Source organism: Sapajus apella, unplaced genomic scaffold, assembly GCF_009761245.1.
Source record: "Sapajus apella isolate SASKATOON/1434 unplaced genomic scaffold, GSC_monkey_1.0 scaffold194, whole genome shotgun sequence".
NCBI classification, from domain to species: domain Eukaryota; kingdom Metazoa; phylum Chordata; class Mammalia; order Primates; family Cebidae; genus Sapajus; species Sapajus apella.
The window spans coordinates 391,129-411,178 of NW_022437134.1; the positions used below are offsets into that span (position 1 = coordinate 391,129).

At 50.0% G+C, this 20,050-nt stretch overlaps 1 protein-coding gene across 5 annotated transcripts in view; it reads right to left on the reverse strand.

Moving 5' to 3' along the window:
* Positions 1-20,050, reverse strand: part of FARP2 (FERM, ARH/RhoGEF and pleckstrin domain protein 2) — a 143,818-nt gene that overhangs the window by 25,418 nt on the left and 98,350 nt on the right. For all 5 annotated transcript variants that reach the window (XM_032269517.1, XM_032269516.1, XM_032269514.1 and 2 more), the window contains 4 exons: positions 7,696-7,871; positions 1,894-1,983; positions 1,439-1,572; positions 917-998 (listed from right to left, as the gene is read on the reverse strand). In XM_032269517.1, coding sequence (XP_032125408.1) covers positions 917-998; positions 1,439-1,572; positions 1,894-1,983; positions 7,696-7,871 — 482 coding nt within the window. The remainder of the gene's footprint in view (positions 1-916; positions 999-1,438; positions 1,573-1,893; positions 1,984-7,695; positions 7,872-20,050) is intronic.

Consider the following 20,050-nt stretch of genomic DNA (forward strand, 5'->3'; position numbering starts at 1 on the left):
GAGGAGGCCCTGTCCTGGGGAGGGGGGCTCTGTCCTGAGAATGATGTTTTGAGGAGGACTCTGTTCTGTGGGGAACTCTGATCTGAGAACGGCCTTGTTCGGAAGCAGTTGCTGTTCTGGGAGGACCCATTCTCAGGAGAACAATGCTCTGGGGGAGAATCCTGCCCTGAGGTGAACACTGTTCTGGGGGAGTCCTGTCCTGGTGGAAATGGGGACACTGTCCTCAAGGGAATGCTAATCAGTGGAGAAAAAGGTTCTGAGGAGAACGATGTTCTGGGGCTGGTGGGGGCCCTGATCTAAGGCAAACAATGTTTTAAGGTGGAGTCTGTTCTGGGGGTTAGTCCTGACTGGAGGGAGACTGTTCTGGGGGGACCCTGTTGTGAGGGGTGTGCTGTTTTCAGGGGCATCCTATTCTTGGGGAGCCCTCACTGAAGGGGACGCAGTGAGCAGGGATCTTGTTCCGTGGGAAACAGCGTCCTGATGGGGCCCTGGACATTGCCCTGAGCCAGACTCTTTCCTGAGGGAAGCAAAGTTCGGAGGGAGGCCCCGTCCAGAGCAGGGCCCTGCCCTGAGGAAGATGCAGCTCTGAGGGGTCCTCATGAGTCCACCACGTGGCCGCCCAAGAACTGCATCTTCCTCAGAACAGGAGGTTCTGGAGTTCTGAGGGGACCCTGCTCTGAGGGGACCCTGCTCTTAGGGGGACCCTGCTCTGAGGGGAACCTGCTCTGAGGGGGACCCTGCTCTGAGGGGACTCTGTTTTGAGGACTCCCCACTCTGATGGGGACCCTACTCTGAGGGAACCTTCTTTTGAGAAGACCCTGCTCTGAGGAGACTCTGCTCTGAGGGGGACCCTGGTCTGGGGGATGCTTCTCTGAGGGGACGACGGTTTTGCTCCCATTAACAGCACTCTGCCTACCTTTAGCTGGCGCATGTTCCTGAGCAGGATGTCCCCGATCCGTGGATGGCCGCCTTCTGCGTGGGCTTTGGAGGGCCCTTCCCTGAGTCAAAAGAAACAAAGTTGTTGTCAACATGGTGATCGCTTGCAGAAGGCGCTGCCGTCGGACGCGGGGTGACAGCTGCCCTGGTTCCGCTGGAGCAAGGCGGCGAGGCTCTGAGGGGAGCAGGCCGCAGGGCAGGGCCCGCGCTGGGTGGAGGCTGCTGTTGTGTGTCTGGACATTCTCTAAGACAGACGGTGTCCAGGCAGAAAGGGATCTCGCATTTTAACTTGCCCCTTGCGCTCTCTCTTCTGAGAGACGGTGAATAAAGGGTATTACCGCAGCTGTGCCTCTCCCCACGGGCTCCTAAAAATATACTCAGTGAAATCATGACTCTTCCGAATCAGTTTCCGAAGCTGGGAAGTTCCTAAGGGCAGCGACGATGAGTTGGTGTGGGAGTGCCCCGCGTGGGGTTCCAGGACCTGGGGGCCGAAGGGACTTACCAGAGTGCCAGCCTCTGCTCCACTTCGCGCAGGAAGCCTCGGTGGAACTCATAGATGGGGTCGACGTTGGAGAAGAGCAGCGTCATCAGAGCTGCAGGCATGGCGTCCTCCTTCACCACGGCACTGCGGAACCACTGTGGGAAGAGCGTGGCGTGACGGGAGGCACGACTTGTTGGGGGCTGAGAAACCGCGCCCCTGAGGACCTTAGCCGTGGGACGCCCGGCGCTGACCCTGCAGTCGCCGCCTACGAAGAGGCTCAGAGCAGCACCACAGCTCTCCTTTGTCGACCACCGAGTTTTCAAATACAATGAAACTACCCTACATCAAAAGTTTCAAATGGACACTTTATAGCTTCATTAAAAACTTGGACCCCAATGTTCTGACCTGACCACTTCTCTGTGTTCAGATGAGAGATTTATTAGAAGCAAAATCAAAGTAATCAAGGACTTTCGTACCACAGTGATAACTTCTAGATCCTTCAGGTATGTTCGTTCTGTAGCGAGAATCTCCTTGACTATGAAGTAGGCCTCGTCCGCAGGCATGCGCTGAAAGAAGCAGAGCTGTGAGTGCGTGTCCTCAGGACGGGGCCCCTCCCCTGTTCAGTGAGCCTGAGGTGTGTAACGCTTGCTCTCTTCTGCTCCAGTCAACATTGTCATGGGGTTTTCATCCCCAGTGTCTGAAGGGATTTATCCCTGAGTGAAGACATAGTCACAATGAGTCCTGTTATTCTCTTGGAGAGAAGAATTGCTGTTTAAATATCACCATACGTAAACAGGGCTGAAGTTTATTGCTTGTTTTGTGATAAAAATCATCTTTCAGTCTGGCACAGTGGCTCACCCCTGCAATCCCAGCACTTGGGGAGGTGGGAGGATTGCCTGAGGTCAGGAGTTCAAGACCAGCCTGGCCAACATGGTGAAACCCCGTCTCTACTAAAAATACACAAAATTAGCCAGGCGTGGTGGCGGACACCTGTAATCCAGTTACTTGGGAGGCTGAGGCAGGAGAATTGCTTGAACCCAGGAAGTGGAGGTCGCGCCACTGCACTCCAGCCTGGGAGACAGAGCGAGACTCCATCTCAAAATAAATAAATAAATAAATTTAAATAAAAATTTAAAAAATAAATCATTTTTCAAATACCACTGCCAGCGGCATAGCTGGTCGGCAGACACAGGTCCATGAGTGTGTGTGTGCTTATAAATTACTAAACCTAACCCATACAAAGGTCATCAAAACGACCAAACAGTGTGCATGCTAAGCATGCCTGTGTCGGAGCACCAGGCTTCCGGTGCACTTCCTGGTGCAGCCACGGGCCACACCCGGGCCTAGTTTTCTGTACCCTGCTGGAGACAGCCCAGCCCTGAGCACTCCTATAGCTGGCAGGGTGATCTCTGCTCAAGGTGCTGGCGCTGAGCAGGCAAGCTGGCCGCGGGGGACCCTCTGCATCTCACCCAACACAGTATTCCAGGCAAAGCACATGTCTCATCATGGCTCCGGCAGGCACTGGGTCCTGTCCCTGGAGGGACTCTCTGCACCCTGAACTCTCCACGAGCCACACCCCATTGAGGCGCAGCTTAACAGCCTCTTCTCCGTGCTCTCCCACTGCCCAGAAACCACGATCCTGCTCTACCCTGGCAGCTCGCCTGCTCCACCACCAGACTGCGGCCGGCTTCAGGGCAGGTGGGCCGTGCAATCCGTGGAGCAGATGTCAGCTCCGAATAGGCGCCTGGACACTGGCCCCTGCCCCTGTGAGGGCATCCTACTAGGAGGAGACAGGCAAGAAGCAACAACGGTCACATGTCACAGCACAGAGGGATGTACAAGACCCACGCAGCGCAGGGGAGGGGCTGGAGGCTGGCGGCGTAGCAGGCCACAGCCACACTCGGAGTGGACAGGGTGGCCTGTGGGACAGCTCAGAGGTCACGGGGCTGGAGCAAGGTGGGGAGGTAAGAGGGAGCAGGCAGGCTGCTGGTGGGGAAGGCAGGCCACGTGGGCCTTCTGGGCCCTTTGGGGTCTGCCTGAGTATGCTGTGATGCACTTGGCCCCAGGATGAGAACAGACCAGGAGGGCAGGGAGGTCCCCAGGGGACCTCGGTACCAGCTGGTGAGACGGTGCTCACTGCAGGGCACGGAGGGCTGAGGGGTGAGATCCTGGACACGTTCTGAAGGTTGAGCCAACCTGAGTTCTGACATGGGTGTAAGGCGTGAGGGACGGAGGCAGGAGGGGTGACTGCTGCGGCTTTTGGCCTAAGCCAGAGAAAGACCAGTTACCATGACCCGAGGTGGGGCAGGTTTGGGAGGAATATCAGGAGCTGAGTTTCCAAGTGAGCGAGCAGCTGAGGTGGCATGTGGGGCCTTCTTCCCTGTCCAGCTGTGAAGTTCAGGACAGCTGTGAAATGCTTGCAGGGCTGTCCACTCCTCGTGGATGAGAGGAGGACAGAGGCACGCCTATCCCGTGAGTCCGGAGCCCATGGAGAGGGCCAGCTGTGAAGGGACAGTGCCCCTTAGCCCGTGGGGACGCTGCCACCGGGAGCCCTCCAGTGCCCAGCACGGTGCCTCCCCCTCCAGAGTCCTGCACACAACGCCCACTGCTGTTCTCTCCTCAGCTCTTCCCCACGGCTGGCAGCCCACCTGGCTCCCACAGCCCTGCCACCATGCTCCAGCTTGGTCCCCAGGGAGCAGCCGAATCACCTTTCCAGCCTTCAGCCTCTATCTTTTCTTTTTGAGCTTCATGATATTAAAAATGACTTTTTAAACTTTCAAATGAAAGGTTGAGCCCACCTTTCAAATCCAAATTCAGTAAAATCTCTTTCAAAGTCTTTTCTTGGCTGGGTGTGGTGGCTGATGACTGATTCCAGCACGCTGGGAGGCTGATTTGGGAGGACACTTGGGCACAGAAGTACAAGGCCGCAGTGAGCTGTGAACACACCACTGCACTCCAGCCTGGGCAACAGAGGCTGACGCTGTCTCTGAAAAGGGAAGTCCTTTCTCCACCTGAGCTTGATATACCCAGTGAATTCCCCGGGGGCAGAGCTGGTCCTGTCCCCAGAGGCCCATGTTGATGGTCTGGGAGGCCCCAGCCTTCCCCACACAGCTGAGGGACAGGAATGTTGCATGTTAATGCCCTGCCAGCTGTTGGCCTTGGGCCCTGATGGAGAGCCTGGGGTAGGGAGGGCGCCTTCCTAGCCACAGTCACCTTGGCATGGGGTCCAGAAGCTATGTCCTAACTCTGGATGTTGTTCTACAGAAATAAACAGGATGCCTGAGTCCGGTCAGCTCCACTCCTTCAGGATGAGGCAGAGATGCTCGCTCCATGGCAGAGCCACAGCAGGTGACAACGAGACTTCTCGTCACAGGTGCCACCAGTGGGTCACAAGGGAGTCAGGGGAGTGGAGTGGCCAAGAGGAGGGGCGGCTGTCCCACCCTGCCCCACCCCCTCATCAGCCTGAGGAATACTGCAAGGAGACTCTCAGGGACAGAAAATACAGCAGCTGCCACTCTGCCCCCACCTCCAGAGCAAGGTCCCACATGAGCCCCGGCAGGCTGGGCTGTGGACCAGGGATGAGAGGGCAGCAAGGGACAGCCGCAGAGGAGCGCGCAATCCCTGCCAGCTTCACCACCTGGCCCCACAGGAAGGGCCTGTGCCCACGCAGAGCGTGGAAGGGGCACACAGATCCTTCCTCTGGCACCTTTGGCTTTCCTGCCTTTCGAATATTGCTGGTCTTCACCAATCTCTACTAAAATGGGGAGAAATGGTACATCAAGTGGGGGACCCTGGGGAGGAGGCGCAGGCTGGCGAGGGGGGCTGGAGGGGGGCAGCTCTTTGCTCCTCCCCGCACAGCCCAGCAACTGGGTGCAAGTGGGAACGCTTGACAGGCGGCCTCAATGGCAGCATGTGGTTCTCAGACCCCTGTGTCACCTTGGCCCCCCCAGGAGAGGCATCTGCCAGGCCCTGCCAGCAGAGCTGTCAGTGAATCTGGGGCCAGGGCCTCCCCAGAACCTGCTGCAGCCTGGCTGGACACAGGCTCATGAGGTCGGCGCGGAGGGGACTCTGGTGGGGACCTACCTCTGGGTCAAACCAGCGGCCCTGCATGCTGAGGAAGGGTCACTCCTGCCATCTTGGAGCCCACCTGTGCGGGGCACCAGCCTTGCTATGTCAGCTCACACACACAGAATTGAAGCAGAACCCAGAGCCCTCCCTCCAGAGCCCAGGTGTTGAGGAGAGGCAACAGGAGACCCCACATCAGGGCTGAGGGTCCCCACATGCAGGGGCTGGGCCCGAGGGCTGCTGAATCTTCCTGTGCAGTGACCCAGCCACCAACTCCTCAGGGCATGACCCCATCCCCGAGGGCCTTGCCACGTTGCTGTCCCCATGCCACACTGTAACTAAAAGGCTTCTCCCAGGGCCACCCGCCCCAGCCCAGTTATCCTCAATCGTGACAAGCTGTCACCCTATAGAACCATCTAAATAATCAACTGATTTTTGTAATATAAAAAGTTACAAATTAAAATTTAGTCTTTTTTTGTTTTTTTGAGATGGAGTCTCACTCTGTAGCCCAGGCCGGAGAGCAGTGGCACGGTCCTGGCTCACTGCAACCTCCGCCTCCCAGGTCCTGGTTCAAGTGATTCTCCTGCCTCAGCCTCCCAAGTAGCTGGGATTACAGGCGCCCGCCAACACACCCAGCTAATTTTTGTAATTTTTAGTGGAGATGGGGTTTCACCATGTTGGCCAGTCTGGTCTTGAACTCCTGATCTCATGATCTGCCTGCCTTAGCATCCCACAGTGCTGGGATTATAGGCGTGAGTCACCACACCTCGCCTAAAATTTAGTCTTAAAAACAAACTTCCTCATGGCCATTTTTTTTTTTTGTACCAAAGAAACAGTGGACGAAAGAGACTGTCATTAGGTTTCCAAAATAAAATAAAAAGATGTATTGTTTGGAAACAGTGCTGCTGCCAAACCAAGCGTCCAGAACCAGCTCGGCCCGCAGACCCCACGCAGTAGCATGAGGCGTGACGTCCTGCGCTGCCTCCAGACCGGGGCTCCTCCCACTCCGGGTGGGATCCAGGGGGACCCTCGGGCCACAGGGAGGGAGGAGCCTGCCTGGTCTGTGCCAGCCCGCCTGCTGAGAGTCCCAGCATCCCACGGGTAGCCCTGCCATCCAGAAGGCAGGCCTCGGACAAAATATCCTCTGGCCAATTCAGGCATCTTGAGGTCTCACAAAGACACAGCTCCCCCTGTGCCGGCATGACTCTCTCCCTCCGAGAGGCCCCATGGCCTCGTCCCATCCAGCTGCTGCTTCTCAGGGACCCCCCCTGTCTCCCTTCTCTGTGGACTCCAGGTCCGACAGGTCTGCAAACTCCCTGGACCCTGAGTCTTTTCTTTTAGGTCCATCTGCAAAACCGTAACTGTAGGCAGATTGCCCTGGGCTGGAAGAGTGGAGGCCACCCTGAGGCCTCGGAAACCCTGCCCCTGGTTGCCCTGTGCCTGCCAGCAGCGAGCTGCTCTGCTCAGTCACATTCTCCCTGCAGACCCTCAGTGTGTGCCCTGATTCCTATCACCTTCGATAAAAAGAGGCCCACAGGGGACACTGCCTCAACTTTCTGCCATAAACTGTCAACCCTGCCTGTGGCCCTTGCTACAACAGCAGAGGGCCGCCTCCTCCCCACCGCGGTTTCTCCACTGTCTCCAACACCTGGCCAGGGCACCCACTTGCCCATTGGGTCTTCCACCCAGGAAGCTCTCTGGCCCCCAAAGGGGTCCCTAGTAGACCCTCCCTTAGCACCCAGATCTTTCCCCAAGTTACTCAGTTGTAAAGTAGAAGCTTGACCAAGAAAAGAAGCAATGAAAGGAGCAAAGGAGGGAGGGAGGGAGGGAGGAAGGGAAGGAGGAAGGAAGGAGGGAGGAAGGGAGGGAGAGAGGGAGGGAGGGAGGGAGGGAGGGAGGGAGAGGCTGGAAGTGCCTGCCCAGTCCCAGGATCCAGCTTGACACATGGAGCCTGTGGGTGCCAGGAACTATTTGCTAAATGAATAAGGAAATTTGTTTTCGCACGAAGGAACCTGGAGTCCCAGAGGTAAGAGGAAAACTCTTAAGAAGGTTTTGCTAGGGAAGGTGGCCCAGCACCTCCTCTCTGCTCAGCAGGCTGGTGGGGTGGCTGTGAGTGCAGGGCCCTTCCCTGCCCCACCCCAGGCTCCCCACCAGCATCACCCCAAGAAAGAGCGAGCGCAGGCCCCCCCTGCAACCCTTCACTAGGGGCGCACCTTGTGTCTTGGCTCCTCGTGGTCCATCCCGGCTCCGCCAGCATCGCTGAGGACAGGGCTCAGGAGTGGGGATGGGCCCTGCTCAGCTGTGCACAAAGGCACCTGAAATGCAGGGCTCAAACTCAGGGGGCTCTTCTGGCTGCAGGGAGAAGGCTGAGGACTCTCCGTGGAAAGGCCTGGAAATGAATGGGGTGGGGGACGGAGCAAGACATGAGAAAGGGCTGTGAGGCCGGCTTAGAGTCACCACCACACTCGGACCACGCAGCCACCAGCCGCACACAGTGCCAGGATTTCCTGGAAAACACGTATGTAAAAGCCTCCATCACACCCAGTTCTAAACATGACATTAAAATCAAATGAGGGTTGATGGTTCATCTACCCAATTTCAGAGAGCAACCAGCCAGTGTGTTTCCTCCCAGGACTCTGGGGGGACCTGGATACCATCCTTGTGTTTCTAGGGGCTTCTTTTTGCTCTGCAGAACATGTAACCATGATAAAATTAAGCACCACAAAGTGTGTAAAGCAAAAGGCACCACCAGGAAGGGGAAACTTTCTATGTACATTGCTGGAGGTAGAGACTTAAGATGTCAAACCCATGCTAACATCTGAAAAAGCAATGTCTATTTTAGGGCCAAATTTATTATTCATTGAAAAATGGGGCCAGGCATGGTGGCTCACACCTGTAATCTCAGCACTTTGGGAGGCCAAGGCGGGTGGATCACAATGTCAGGAGTTTGAGACCAGTCTGGCGAACATGGTGAAACCATCTCTACTAAAAATACAAAAATTAGCTGGGCATGGTGGTGCATGCCTGTAATCCCAGCTACCGGGGAGGCTGAGGCAGGAGAATCACTTGAATCTGGGAGGTGGAGGCTGCAGTGAGCTGAGATCACGCCACTGCACTCCAGCCTGGGTGACAGTGCGAGACTCCATCTCAAAAAAAAAGGATCATATAAAACTGCTCAATTCATGATACTGTTTTCCACTTTGTTATTAATGAGAATTTTATTTTGGCTTTTGGTTTTCTAAAATACCACAATAAGTAACAATTGTTTCGTTCTTAAAACAATGTTTTTGAATAAATAGGTGCCAAATTTGCAGCCCAATTCTAAAGAAGATAATGATGAGTATATACATATATTTTTGAGACAGAGTCTTGCTCTGTCGCCCAGGCTGGAGTGCAGTGGCACAATCTCAGCTCACTGCAACCTGCACCTCCTGGGCTCAAGAGATTCTTCTGCCTCAGCCTCCCGAGTACCTGGGACCTCAGGCACGCGCCATCACACCCGGCTAATTTTTGTATTTTTAGTAGAGACGGGGTTTCACCATGTTGGCCAGGATGGTCTCGATCTCCTGATCTCATGATCCGCCCACCTTGGCCTCCCAAAGTGCTGGGATTACAGGCGTGAGCCACCACGTCTGGCCAATGATGAGTATATTTCATTGTGCATTTTATAACTAAAAATCCTTTTCTATTTAAAAAAAATTCTCAAAGGTTAATTTCTAATGTTTTTCTATGGGAAACCAGTCACTATTAAGTGCCAAATTTTAAAGATAACTCTAAAGCAGAGTTTTAGAGAAGGAATTTAACTGCTATTTAAAATCTACCAAAGGCGGCTAGGCATGGTGGCTCATGCCTGTAATCCCAGCACTCTGCGAGGCTGAGGTGAGTGGATCACCTGACATTAGGAGCTCAAGAGCAGTCTGGTCATCATGGAGAAACCCCATCTCTATTAAAAATAAAAAAATTAGCTGGGCGTGGTGGCAGGTGCTTGTAATCCCAGCTGCTCAGGAGGCTGAGGCAGGAGAATCACTTGAACCCAGGAGGCCGAGCCGAGGTCGCGCCACTGTGCTCCAGCCCGGGTAACAAGAGCGAAACTTCTTCTCAAAAAACAAACTACCAAAGATGGAAATTTATGTTTCCAAGTGCATAGTGTTTGAACACTGAAACTATCATTATTTCTAACAATGTTACTGAATCGGCTTACCAAATGTTGCAAAAGAAGTAACTCGATTTGAACCCATGGTTGCATAAATGCCACACCATGGGGCCTCCTTACTCCACCCACAGTGGTTTCAACGCAAGATTCTTTTACACTGCTGTTGGCACCTTCAGATGCCGTTGCCTGTAGTGACCAGTTTATAAAACCCAAACTTAGTTCATTTAACGTAAAACATGTAAGTGCACAGGCAGATTAGTGGATAGCCGCTTCTTGGGAGCAGCCAACATCATGCTTCCCTGTTTGTTGGGTTGACACAAGCAACTCAACAGGTTAACCCTCCAGTGGGACATGGGAGATGCAGGGGAAGAAGTCCTTATTTTCACATTGACAAATCAGGAGACCTGGAAAGATCTTGCCTGCTGCTAGGGATTCTGCTTCTGAGGATTCTTAAGATGAACGATCAGTGCTCATGATAGCAGAGCTTTCTTCTGGAATTTTTCACAAGATACATTTAAAACACGAGGAGACATTCATTGCTATAGAATACCTACAGCAATGAATTTATTAGAATTTGCTTTTATTACACATTTAAAGTACACTAAAACAACCTTAAAATAGCATGAAATTCCTACTTCCTCCTTGCCCCACATACTGGGCCACACTTGGTCTTTGTCACTTCTGCAGGGCTCAAAGTGGAACTGTGGCTCTGTACTAGCCCCTGAAGTATGGATTACTTCTTACAATGAAAAGAGGCATGTTTCCAAAGATGCGCTGTTTGGGATTGGTGTTCCAGAATCTTCTTTGTCCCCACTAGGCCAGAATTTCACAAGGAGATATTTTATGTGATAAAAACCAGAGAAAAGTCTAGAAGCTACTAACATCTATGTATTCTTCATAACTGTATTGTTCACGGTGTAACAGCGAAGATGTTTCACCCTCACTGCTTAACAGAAGCTAAAGTCGGCGTCCACTATTTTACCCTTGTGTCCTGCCAGTGGTCTGCACAGCACCTCACTCAGGGAAGTACAGTTCAACAGCAAGTTACTAGTTGACAGTCTACCAAAAAAATTGCTGCAAAATCTTCCTTTATGTTTCAGTTGCAGGAGGTAAAGCTTGAGGAAATGGTGTAATCACAAGATGCATCAAAGTGTGTGCCTCTGTGACCCTGCTGGGGTTGCAAACAGGCCATGGCCAGTGTGGGGTAACAGGGCTATAAATTAGAAAGTGCCACTCCCAGTAAACAAACCCCTAATAAATACCTCATAAAGGAAGGACACTCCCCTTTAGGATAGACTGCTCATTTGGAATAAACTATTTTTGGTTCTATGGAGGTTAAAAGTCATCATTTGATATTATTATAAATACTTTTTTTTTTTTTTTTTGAGACAAAGTCTCTCTCTGTCACCCATGCTGGAGTGCAATGGCGTGATCTCTGCTCACTGCAACCTCCACCTCCTGGGTTCAAGAGATTCTTGTGCCTCTGCTTCCCAAGTAGCTGGGACGACAGGCACCTGCCACCACTCCCCGCTAATTTTTGCATTTTTAGTAGAGACGGGGTTTCACCATGTTCACCAGGCTGGTCTCGAACTCCTGACTTCAGGCAATCCACCTGCCTCAGCCTCCCAAAGTGCTGGGATTACAGACATTAGCCACTGTGACCGGCCTCTTTTTTTAAATTTCTTTTTTCTTTTTCATTTTTTGTTTCTTTTTTTCTTTCTTTTTTAAAAGACGGATGGGATCTCATGATAATCTGTATTTTCAAACAGCCTCAAACGGTCCTCCTGCCTCAGCCTTCTGTGTAGCTAGGACTTCAGGTGTGCACCCCTGTGCTGGCTTAGTTAGACATTTATTTAAATGTTAGCAATAGCAAATCGTATAAACCTTGCCTACTTCAGATCACACAAACACAGATCCTACATGATAAAGTCTATAAATCTGTGAGGGAGATTCTCTTTTTTTTTTTTTTTTACAAGCAACTGGCAATGAATGTGTAACTTGATTTATATGCAAAGTTGCTGGACTGCATCCTCATGCCTGATTTTGTATGGGCTGTTACCTTTGTCCTTGGGGCACACGTTGAGCTGAAGTCACCAACACAGATACTCCATGGTAAGAAAACAACTGTGGGACCATGGCTCTGAAGGGTGCTTTCCACAGTGACATATGACAGAATAAAGTTAGTGCCATTCAGGCTCTGCTATTTTGAATTCTGTGGGTATCATAAAAGAACACCTGGCCTAGTGCTCCTCTGTCTTAAAAAAATCTTTTTGACATTGATAATGCACATCAAAATGCATGCTTAAAAGGCAGATGTCAGCCAGGAGTGCTGGCTCACGCCTGTAATCCCAGCACTTTAGGAGGCCGAGGTGGGAGGATCACATGAAGTCAGGAGTTCAAGACCATCCTGGCCAGCACAGTGAAACCCCATCTCTACTAAAAATACAAAAATTTGCTGGGTGTGGTGGCACGTGCCTGTAATTCCAGCTACTTGGGAGGCTGAGGTGGGAAAATCTCTTGAACCTGGGAGGTAGAGGACGCAGTGGGCCAAGACTGCGGCACTGCACTCCAGCCTGGGGAACAGAGCAAGACTATGTCTCAAAAAAAGAAATGTTTAGCTTCATCCGACGTGGTAAAGAATCAATCTTAGGTATTCGTAAAAAATAAGCTCTTAACTCCAAGGTCCTCTAATAAAAAACAGCCAGAAAGCATCAGTCTTGTTCTGAGTTACAAGAGTCCCTCTTACAAAATTCATTCATATACCACTCATAGGAGGACACACCTATGACACGCAGACGATGCCCAGCTATCACACTATATCCTCTAGAAGGACTGATTTCTTTACTCGTAGACAAGACTTCAATTGCCAACATTAAAATACTTGACATTGAGAGATACAAACAGTAGGTATGTTTTACTGAGCTCTACACTTTTGTTGGGGTGGATCAAAACCTGTCCACTGGCTGTTCACTGATAGGCTTCATCGCAAAGACCGCACTTTGGGAAAAGAACAGAATCTGATATACTCTCCAAGCTGCAAATTGGCCGGGCATGGTGGCTCATGCCTGTAATCTCAGCACTTTGGGAGGCCGAAGCCCAGGAGTTTGAGACCAGCCTTGGCAACATGGTAAAACCCTGTCTCTACAAAAACAAAAAAATTAATAAAATTATCAAAAATTTTAGCCAGGCATGGTGGTGCACACGCCTGTAGTACCAGCTATTCAGGAGGTGGAGGCGGGAGGAACGCCTGAGGCCGGGAGGTCAAGGCTGTGGTGAGCCATGATCAGACCAAGCCACCACATTCTAACCCAAGTGAGGCTCTGTCTCAAAAAGAAAAAAAAAAAGCTGCAAATTACAAGGTTGGATGATCTTCAAAATACATATATTTACTTTTCTTTAGACAGTCTCATTCTGTTGCCCAGGCTGGAGTGCAGTGGCACAATCTCAGCTCACTACAACCTTCGCTTCCTGGATTGAAACGATTCTCAGGCCTCAGCCTCCCGCGTAGCTGGGATTACAGGCATGTGTCATCATGCCTGGCTAATTTCTTCTTATTTTTAGTAGAGACAGTTTTTGCCATGTTGGCCAGGTTGGTCTTGAACTCCTGGCCTCAAGTTGGCCCACTTCGGCCTCCCAAAGTGCTGGGATTACAGTGTGAGCCGCCATGCCCAACCTTTTTTTTTTTTTTTTTTTTTGAGACAGGGTCTTACACTGCTGCCCAGGCTGGAGTGCAGTGGCACAGGCATGGCTCACTGCAGCTTTGCCTTCAACTCCAGGGCTCAGTCCTCCCCCTCAGCCTTCCAAGTAGCCGGAATCGCAGGCTCACATCACACCACATTAGTGCCCAGCTAATGTCTTAGTTTTTTGTAGAGATGGGGTCTTGCTATGTTGCTCAGGCTGGTCTTGAACTCCTGGGCTAAAGTAATCCTCCCATCTTGGCCTCCCAAAGTGCTCCGATTCCCGGCCAAAAGACATGCAGTTTAACACTGTTATTTCAGACTGTCAGCAATGAGCAGCTCTGGCACATGATTTTCTTTCCTTGTTTTTTGAGACGGAGGCTCGCCCTGTCGCCCGGGCTGGGGTGCAATGGTGCAATCTCAGCTCACTGCAACCTCTGCTTCCCGGTTCAAGCAATTCTCTCGCCTCAGCCTTCTGAGTAGCTGGGATTACAGGCCCCCACCACTATGCCTGGCTAATTCTTTTTTGTATGTTTAGTAGAGATGGGGTTTTGCTATGTTGGCCAGGCTGGTTTTGAATTCCTGACATTGTTAACTGCCCACCTTGGCCTCCCAAAGTGCTAGGATTACAGGCATGGGCCGCTGCACTCAGCCTGGCAGGTGACTCTTTGTGGCAGTCTCTTCACTTCCAGAATTTTCTCAATATTCATCATATGATTTCTGAAATGTCATTTAAAAATCACAATGTTAAATTTTTGTGCTTACCTTGACTTTTTCCTTCAAGACACTGTTTTTATTCATCTAACTAGATGATGCAAGAGAAATATCAGATTTAGAGGAAAAGGCAAAATTACTTTTATTTTTTACTTTTAAATTCTCCTCTTTAAAACTCTAACAAACGATTCTTCAAAAAATTTGCCTATTAGTGGAGGAACAATCACCTCCTGCTTGGCAAAATTCAAGGTCAAGTTGAAGGTTAACTTGAGAGGAGGTACAGGAAAATAAAACTGTCTTGGTCAATGAATTAATTCCAGAAGAAAAGGAAAATGCATGTCCAAGGGATCCAAGTAGATGTGAACCTGATGAGTTAGACAAAAATTATTTCTGGCTTCACTATCGGAGGAGGATGTCATGAGTCACTTTTACACAAAATTTGGGTTCAAAGAATAAAAGTCGGAGATAGAAAAATGGTTAATGGTGAGGGGCTCAAATATTGGTTCATCTCACACTGTGCATTTAGTTCACCTCCCTACCTGGCCGGCGTCACTGCCTACAGGACAGGATGTGAAGAGCGGATGTGTGGCACAGCTTTCCAAAGGGCCATTTGGGGTTTTCACGAGGCGACACACAAAGCCTTGGGCCACAGCTTGGCAGACAGCATGCCGTGGAGCCACCGGCTGGCTGGCCGCTGCTCTCACGTGGTTCAGAGAGCTGGACCAACACACGAAGTGCTCCCAGTCATCTTCGTTTCTTTCCTGCTTCGCTCTAAATAAACGAGACCTTTTCCTTACTAAGAAAAACGGGTGTTCTAACCTTCAACACCGAGTTGTACTTTGGGCCATTCACCCAGATCTGCTATCTGCCAGGTGCACTCTTGAAAACCTGAAGGAGTCCCTATCACGTGTTGAAGGATGGAAAAAAACCCACAAAAAAACAAAACAAAAAAAAGAAAACCTGAAGGTGGTCCAGGGCCTCTATGTTTTTGTTCTAACACATTTTGTCCAAAGCTTTGAGAAGCATACTCTGACTTACGAATCTTTTTTTTTTTTTTGAGACAGACTCTCGCTTTGTTGCCCAGGCTGGAGTGCAGTGGCACAATCTCGGCTCACTGCAACCTCTGCCTCCCAGGTTCAAGTGATTCTCCTGCCTCAGCCTCCTGATTAGCTAGGATTATAGGCGCCCACCACCGCGTCTGGCTAATTTTTTTATTTTTAGTAGAGACGAGGGTTCGCCATCTTGGCCAGGCTGGTCTCGAACTCCTGACCTCGTGATCCACCCGCCTCGGCCTCCCAAAGTGTTGGGATTACAGGCATGAGTCACTGTACCTGGCCAACTTATGAATCCTTTTACTGGGACAATGGAGACAAGGTCCCAAAAACAAATTATTGAACTAAATAAAGGGTGGTGGTTATTAGGATTAGGAAAGAAATGTAATCTGAATTGACATATTTCAAGAACACAAGGGCCATGCAGTTTTTACCATCTAAATCAGTCAACTTACAGACCTAATAAGAGAGATGCTTTTGAGCAGTTTCTTGAAATCAGGATTTATGCACCCAGGTGCCTCCCACTTCATCTTCAGGCAGTGGGTACTGGGCATGGGTGGCCCCAGGACCGGGAGGGTGTTGGTCAGGGAGCAGGGCCGGCACAATGTTGGAGGTGAGTGAGGCCCCTGGGACTCATTCCCCTCTCCTCTAAGTGGGAAGTAACTACTCATCCATGAGCTCTGAGGAGACCCATGAATTTGTTCTGACAGTGCCCTTCTAGAACATGCTGCTGCCACAGCCCCTCTGCTCTGGTGTGGCAGGTACAATTGCTGAGCTCCAGGAAGGGCTTCCTGCCAGGTGCCTCCCACCCTGGCCACAGGTGCTCACTGACCACCCTGCCCACCGGGCAGCAGGTGCCTTAGAGCCCCAGGGAGGCACCACCACCTTTCCCAGAGGCGCCTGACGTCAGTGGCTGCAGCTCTGTGCTGCTCCAAGCTCCCCAAAGGGTGAGGTGAGGAGCCTATCCTCAAAGGGCCCAAAAGCAGGAGGCAGTATGCAAAGCCCCCTCCCCCTCAGGTGTGTGTGGGGCTAGGGAGGCGTGGATGCTCCATGGAGGAAGTAGAAACTCGTGTGGCCGAATGGGAAACTCCAGCTCAGAGTAGAGTACAGTCCTGCCAGAAGCTGCAGAGCTGCCGCACTCAGGGGCAGGGGTCTCTTGTTCACGTCCTCCCTTGTAATTTACAGGGTGGGTTCTAGCTGACTGCAGAAAAAACAGGCAATAACAGCCTCATTTTCAGAATTAAGAAGCCAACAACAGCACTGTTCTGTGCACGGTAAAAGCGCAAGGACACAAGGCCAGCCCCGTGGGGTGTGGTGGGGTCCTGAGCTGCAGATCCTCCCCCACACCCAGCTCTGCTGTGCAGGCCTCGCAGGCCACACCAGGTGAGAGCAGGAAGCACTGACAGAGCTAAGACCGAGAAGCAGCAAGGCACCTTCCCTGCTGGCCTTCCACAGAGACGTCATCATCCACAGTAAAGTAAGATAATCTGCACAAGAGTCATGGCGCCTGTTGCCTGTTTGTTGCTCAGAAGCCTATGAAGATGTCAGTGACAGTGTTGTAAAAAATACGCAGCTGCTTCAGAGATTAATAGGTAAAATAATCTTTAACTTATATAAATCACAACTAAAAGTAGAGGGAAAGAAAGCTAAAAAACCCGTTTAAAAATTCATAGTAAATATTTCCTTATTTTATTGAACAATTAAAAATTCTAAATTAGTACATATCTGCAAATTTATAAATGGCAATTGCAATGGAAAACAAATTTTATAAGTACCACAAACCAGACAACAAAAATGTCTTTAAAAAATAAACAAGTTCAAATGTATAAGGAAATTCCAGCTCAGTTTTTCATTTCCTAGGGGAACGCAATTGTTTTCATGCAAAAGATGGTGTCTCCCTGAACGTGTCGACACGTCAGGCACGGCCCAACACGTGGAGAGGGAGTAACGGCATCTGCCCGCATCCCAGCCCCCTGTGACAGAATCTTCCATACACATGGCCCCAGACGAGCACCAAAGGGAGACCACAGCAGATTTAATTCTGTGGACTTGAGAACCAAGTCTATACAAATATTTTCAACTCTATGCCCTCAAGAGGACACTGACATTTTTGTCTATGAAATAATTTTTCCAGTAATGAATTTCCTTTTTGATGTTCCATGAGCCGGGAGGGAACAAGTGTACCTTGAAGACGTATGTATTGGCATCAAATGTCACATCAACACACAACAGTTAGGAACACATATGCTATGTATGTCACATGTGATCACAACCACAGCATATGTGAAGTGCTACAATTACCCCTCAGAGCAGTGGCATGGCAGAGGAGCTTGCACTGACAAGCAGAACATACCCATACACCAAAGCAGTTAAAAAGGACCAAGTCACCCTCAGCAAAATGACAATAATGGGAATGACTTAACCAACAGGTTTAAAAGTTTTTCATATTAAATTCTTTTTTTTTGGTATGCTGTTGTCCATTCCTTGATCATCGGTACTAATTTAAAAATGTGTGTTAACTGGGGCAGAGAATCCTAATCTAATTCCATATTTAGAGAATCTCTTGGTAATATAAAAAAGGCACATATCAATACTTAGTGATTTGAAAAATTATCGTATACACTGTTACATATTTTTTGTATAGTCTGTTGTATTAACATGTAACTATGCTACTGTTAGACTTGAAATATTTATACATTGGCCTAAAGTACCTGGACTTTTGGAAACTTAAATACAAAATAAGTTTGATAGCTAATAAAAATAAATATTCTACCTAAAGCAGAGTATGAAATTAGTGGTAGACTTCCTGGGTACAACAGGCACTGCCTGCTGGTAGCCTCTCATTGCAGGGGATTGCTATAGGAGTGCATCCCCTCTCAGTGGATACACCTGGCTATGATGGCGACCCACAGGTAAGTACTCCTGGGAGCTACCAGCGCAGCCCCTGATGCCCTGCCTGAGACTACAGGTGGAGCATGACAGCTGTGCAGCTTTAAGGGTCTGGATGTAACTGAGGAGATCAACAGACTGAGAGAGAACTGTCAACATTTTTCAGGCACTTTGACCTCCACACTCTTAGTGAGCTGCCTCCACACTTCCAGGAGCACTGGGTCACATCTGCATACTTCCTTCAATTTCAGGGTTTATCAGGCCACACCTCTCAGGCTGTGCACTACCCAACACAGGCTTGGGGAAGAGCCGAACAGCACAAAGCAGAAACCAAGCAGGCCCAGTGCTGAGGCAGGGCACTACGGCCTGGGGCTGAACGGCTCTGGGTGTTTTGCCACCACTCAACTGTCTTGTTAAGGCGGAAAAGGGCAATGTCAGCGCCTCACTAACTGTAGCAGGTGGAAAGACAAAATCTACAGTGGGAAATGTCTTCTTTATGGTTCTAAAGTCATGGTGCCTATACTCTCGCCTTCCCTTCCGTTTCTAAATCCCCTCTGGGTGGACATTACAACCCACTCAAAAGAGAAAGGGTTAGGAGGGCTGTGAGCAGTAACTCAGAAGAAAGCCTTCATTTTTTTTTTTTTCTTTTGAGGCAGATCTCACTCTAGCACCCAGGCTTATGCAGATCCACACTTGGGAGGCTCAGGCAGGACTGCTTGAGCCTGGGAGTTTGAGACCATCCTGGGCAACAGAGAGAGGCCCTATCGCCACGAAATTTTAAAAATTATCTGGGCACAGTGGTGTGTGCCTGGAGGCTGAGGTGGGAGGATGGCTTGAGCCCAGGAGGTTGAGGTTGCAGTGAGATGTGATTGCGTCACCATACTCCAGCCTGGGTGACAGGAGTGAGACCCTGTCTCTAAAAAAAAGTAATAATAAAATACTATAGCAACAAAATAAGAAGGAAAAAAGAAAGGCACAGATAGGGCAAGCAGGGTCAAGTGTTGGTAACACTGAATTTGAGGTGATGGGGTTCCTTATATTCTTCCTGCTTTTGTATATTTTGAAAACTTCCTAAATAAAAAACTAAAAAATTATCGCTAGAAAGTGAGGTTCCATTAACAAAAACCAAAAACAACAAGATTGATTTTGTAGGAGGCCTAGCAGAAGATGCCTGAGAAGAAAACTTATTCAGAATCTTGCACACGAGGGAATGATGAGATACCTCTGCCCGGGGGCATGATCCCACTCCCCAGGAAGGAGCATTCCAGCTTCCACAGCATTAGCTTTACCAGGGAGCGGCCACCTCTGCCCCACAGCAGTGCTGACTCAAAACTACCCAAACCTGACCTGCTGTCCAGATGCCAGGGTGGGGGTCCCTTAAAAACAAAAAGACAACTTTGTTAGTTCACAGCATCGGCAAGGACAGTCATCAGGCTCATGGATGAAGGGGACAGGAGCCATCAGCTACCATACGGACACTGAGGTTTAGGAAAACATTTTAAATGTGATCCATGCTAATTCCTCCCCACTGCACAAATCCAAGGTTTATTTTTGGAGTGACAGTAAGAAAAGCAGAACCCCCCGAACGGGCTAGTCCTGACCCCACCCAGGTTCACTGCCGTGCTTCTGTCTACCGCAGCTTTTCACAGGTGTTTGTTAGCCAATGCAGACAGCAGTGCCCAGTGGCCCCCAGAGCGTTAGGAAGGCAGGTCTAAATTACCAGGGACAGAATGGATAACAACTATTCCGACTGAGCTCTAGTTGCATAAGCAAAATGACGAGACTGTGGTTTAGGTATAACAAAGCTACAAAAATGGGAAACTGCCTGATGTGGTTAGCCACAGCCAACACTGATGAGAAAAGGAAAACCAGCCTTGCAAGACGCCCTCGAAGGCTCAGACACCTAAGCCACATGGTCCCTGTGCAGTCACAGTAAATCCATCCAGGCAAAACGTCAGAGATCTTACTATGTGAACAGAAACGAATGTTTAAAGTTTCCACAAGCATTCTGGGAAGAGAATTAAACTTTCAATGTGGTATTGCACTAGTAGGTAAGATCAGAAAGGAAAAACAATAAAACCCC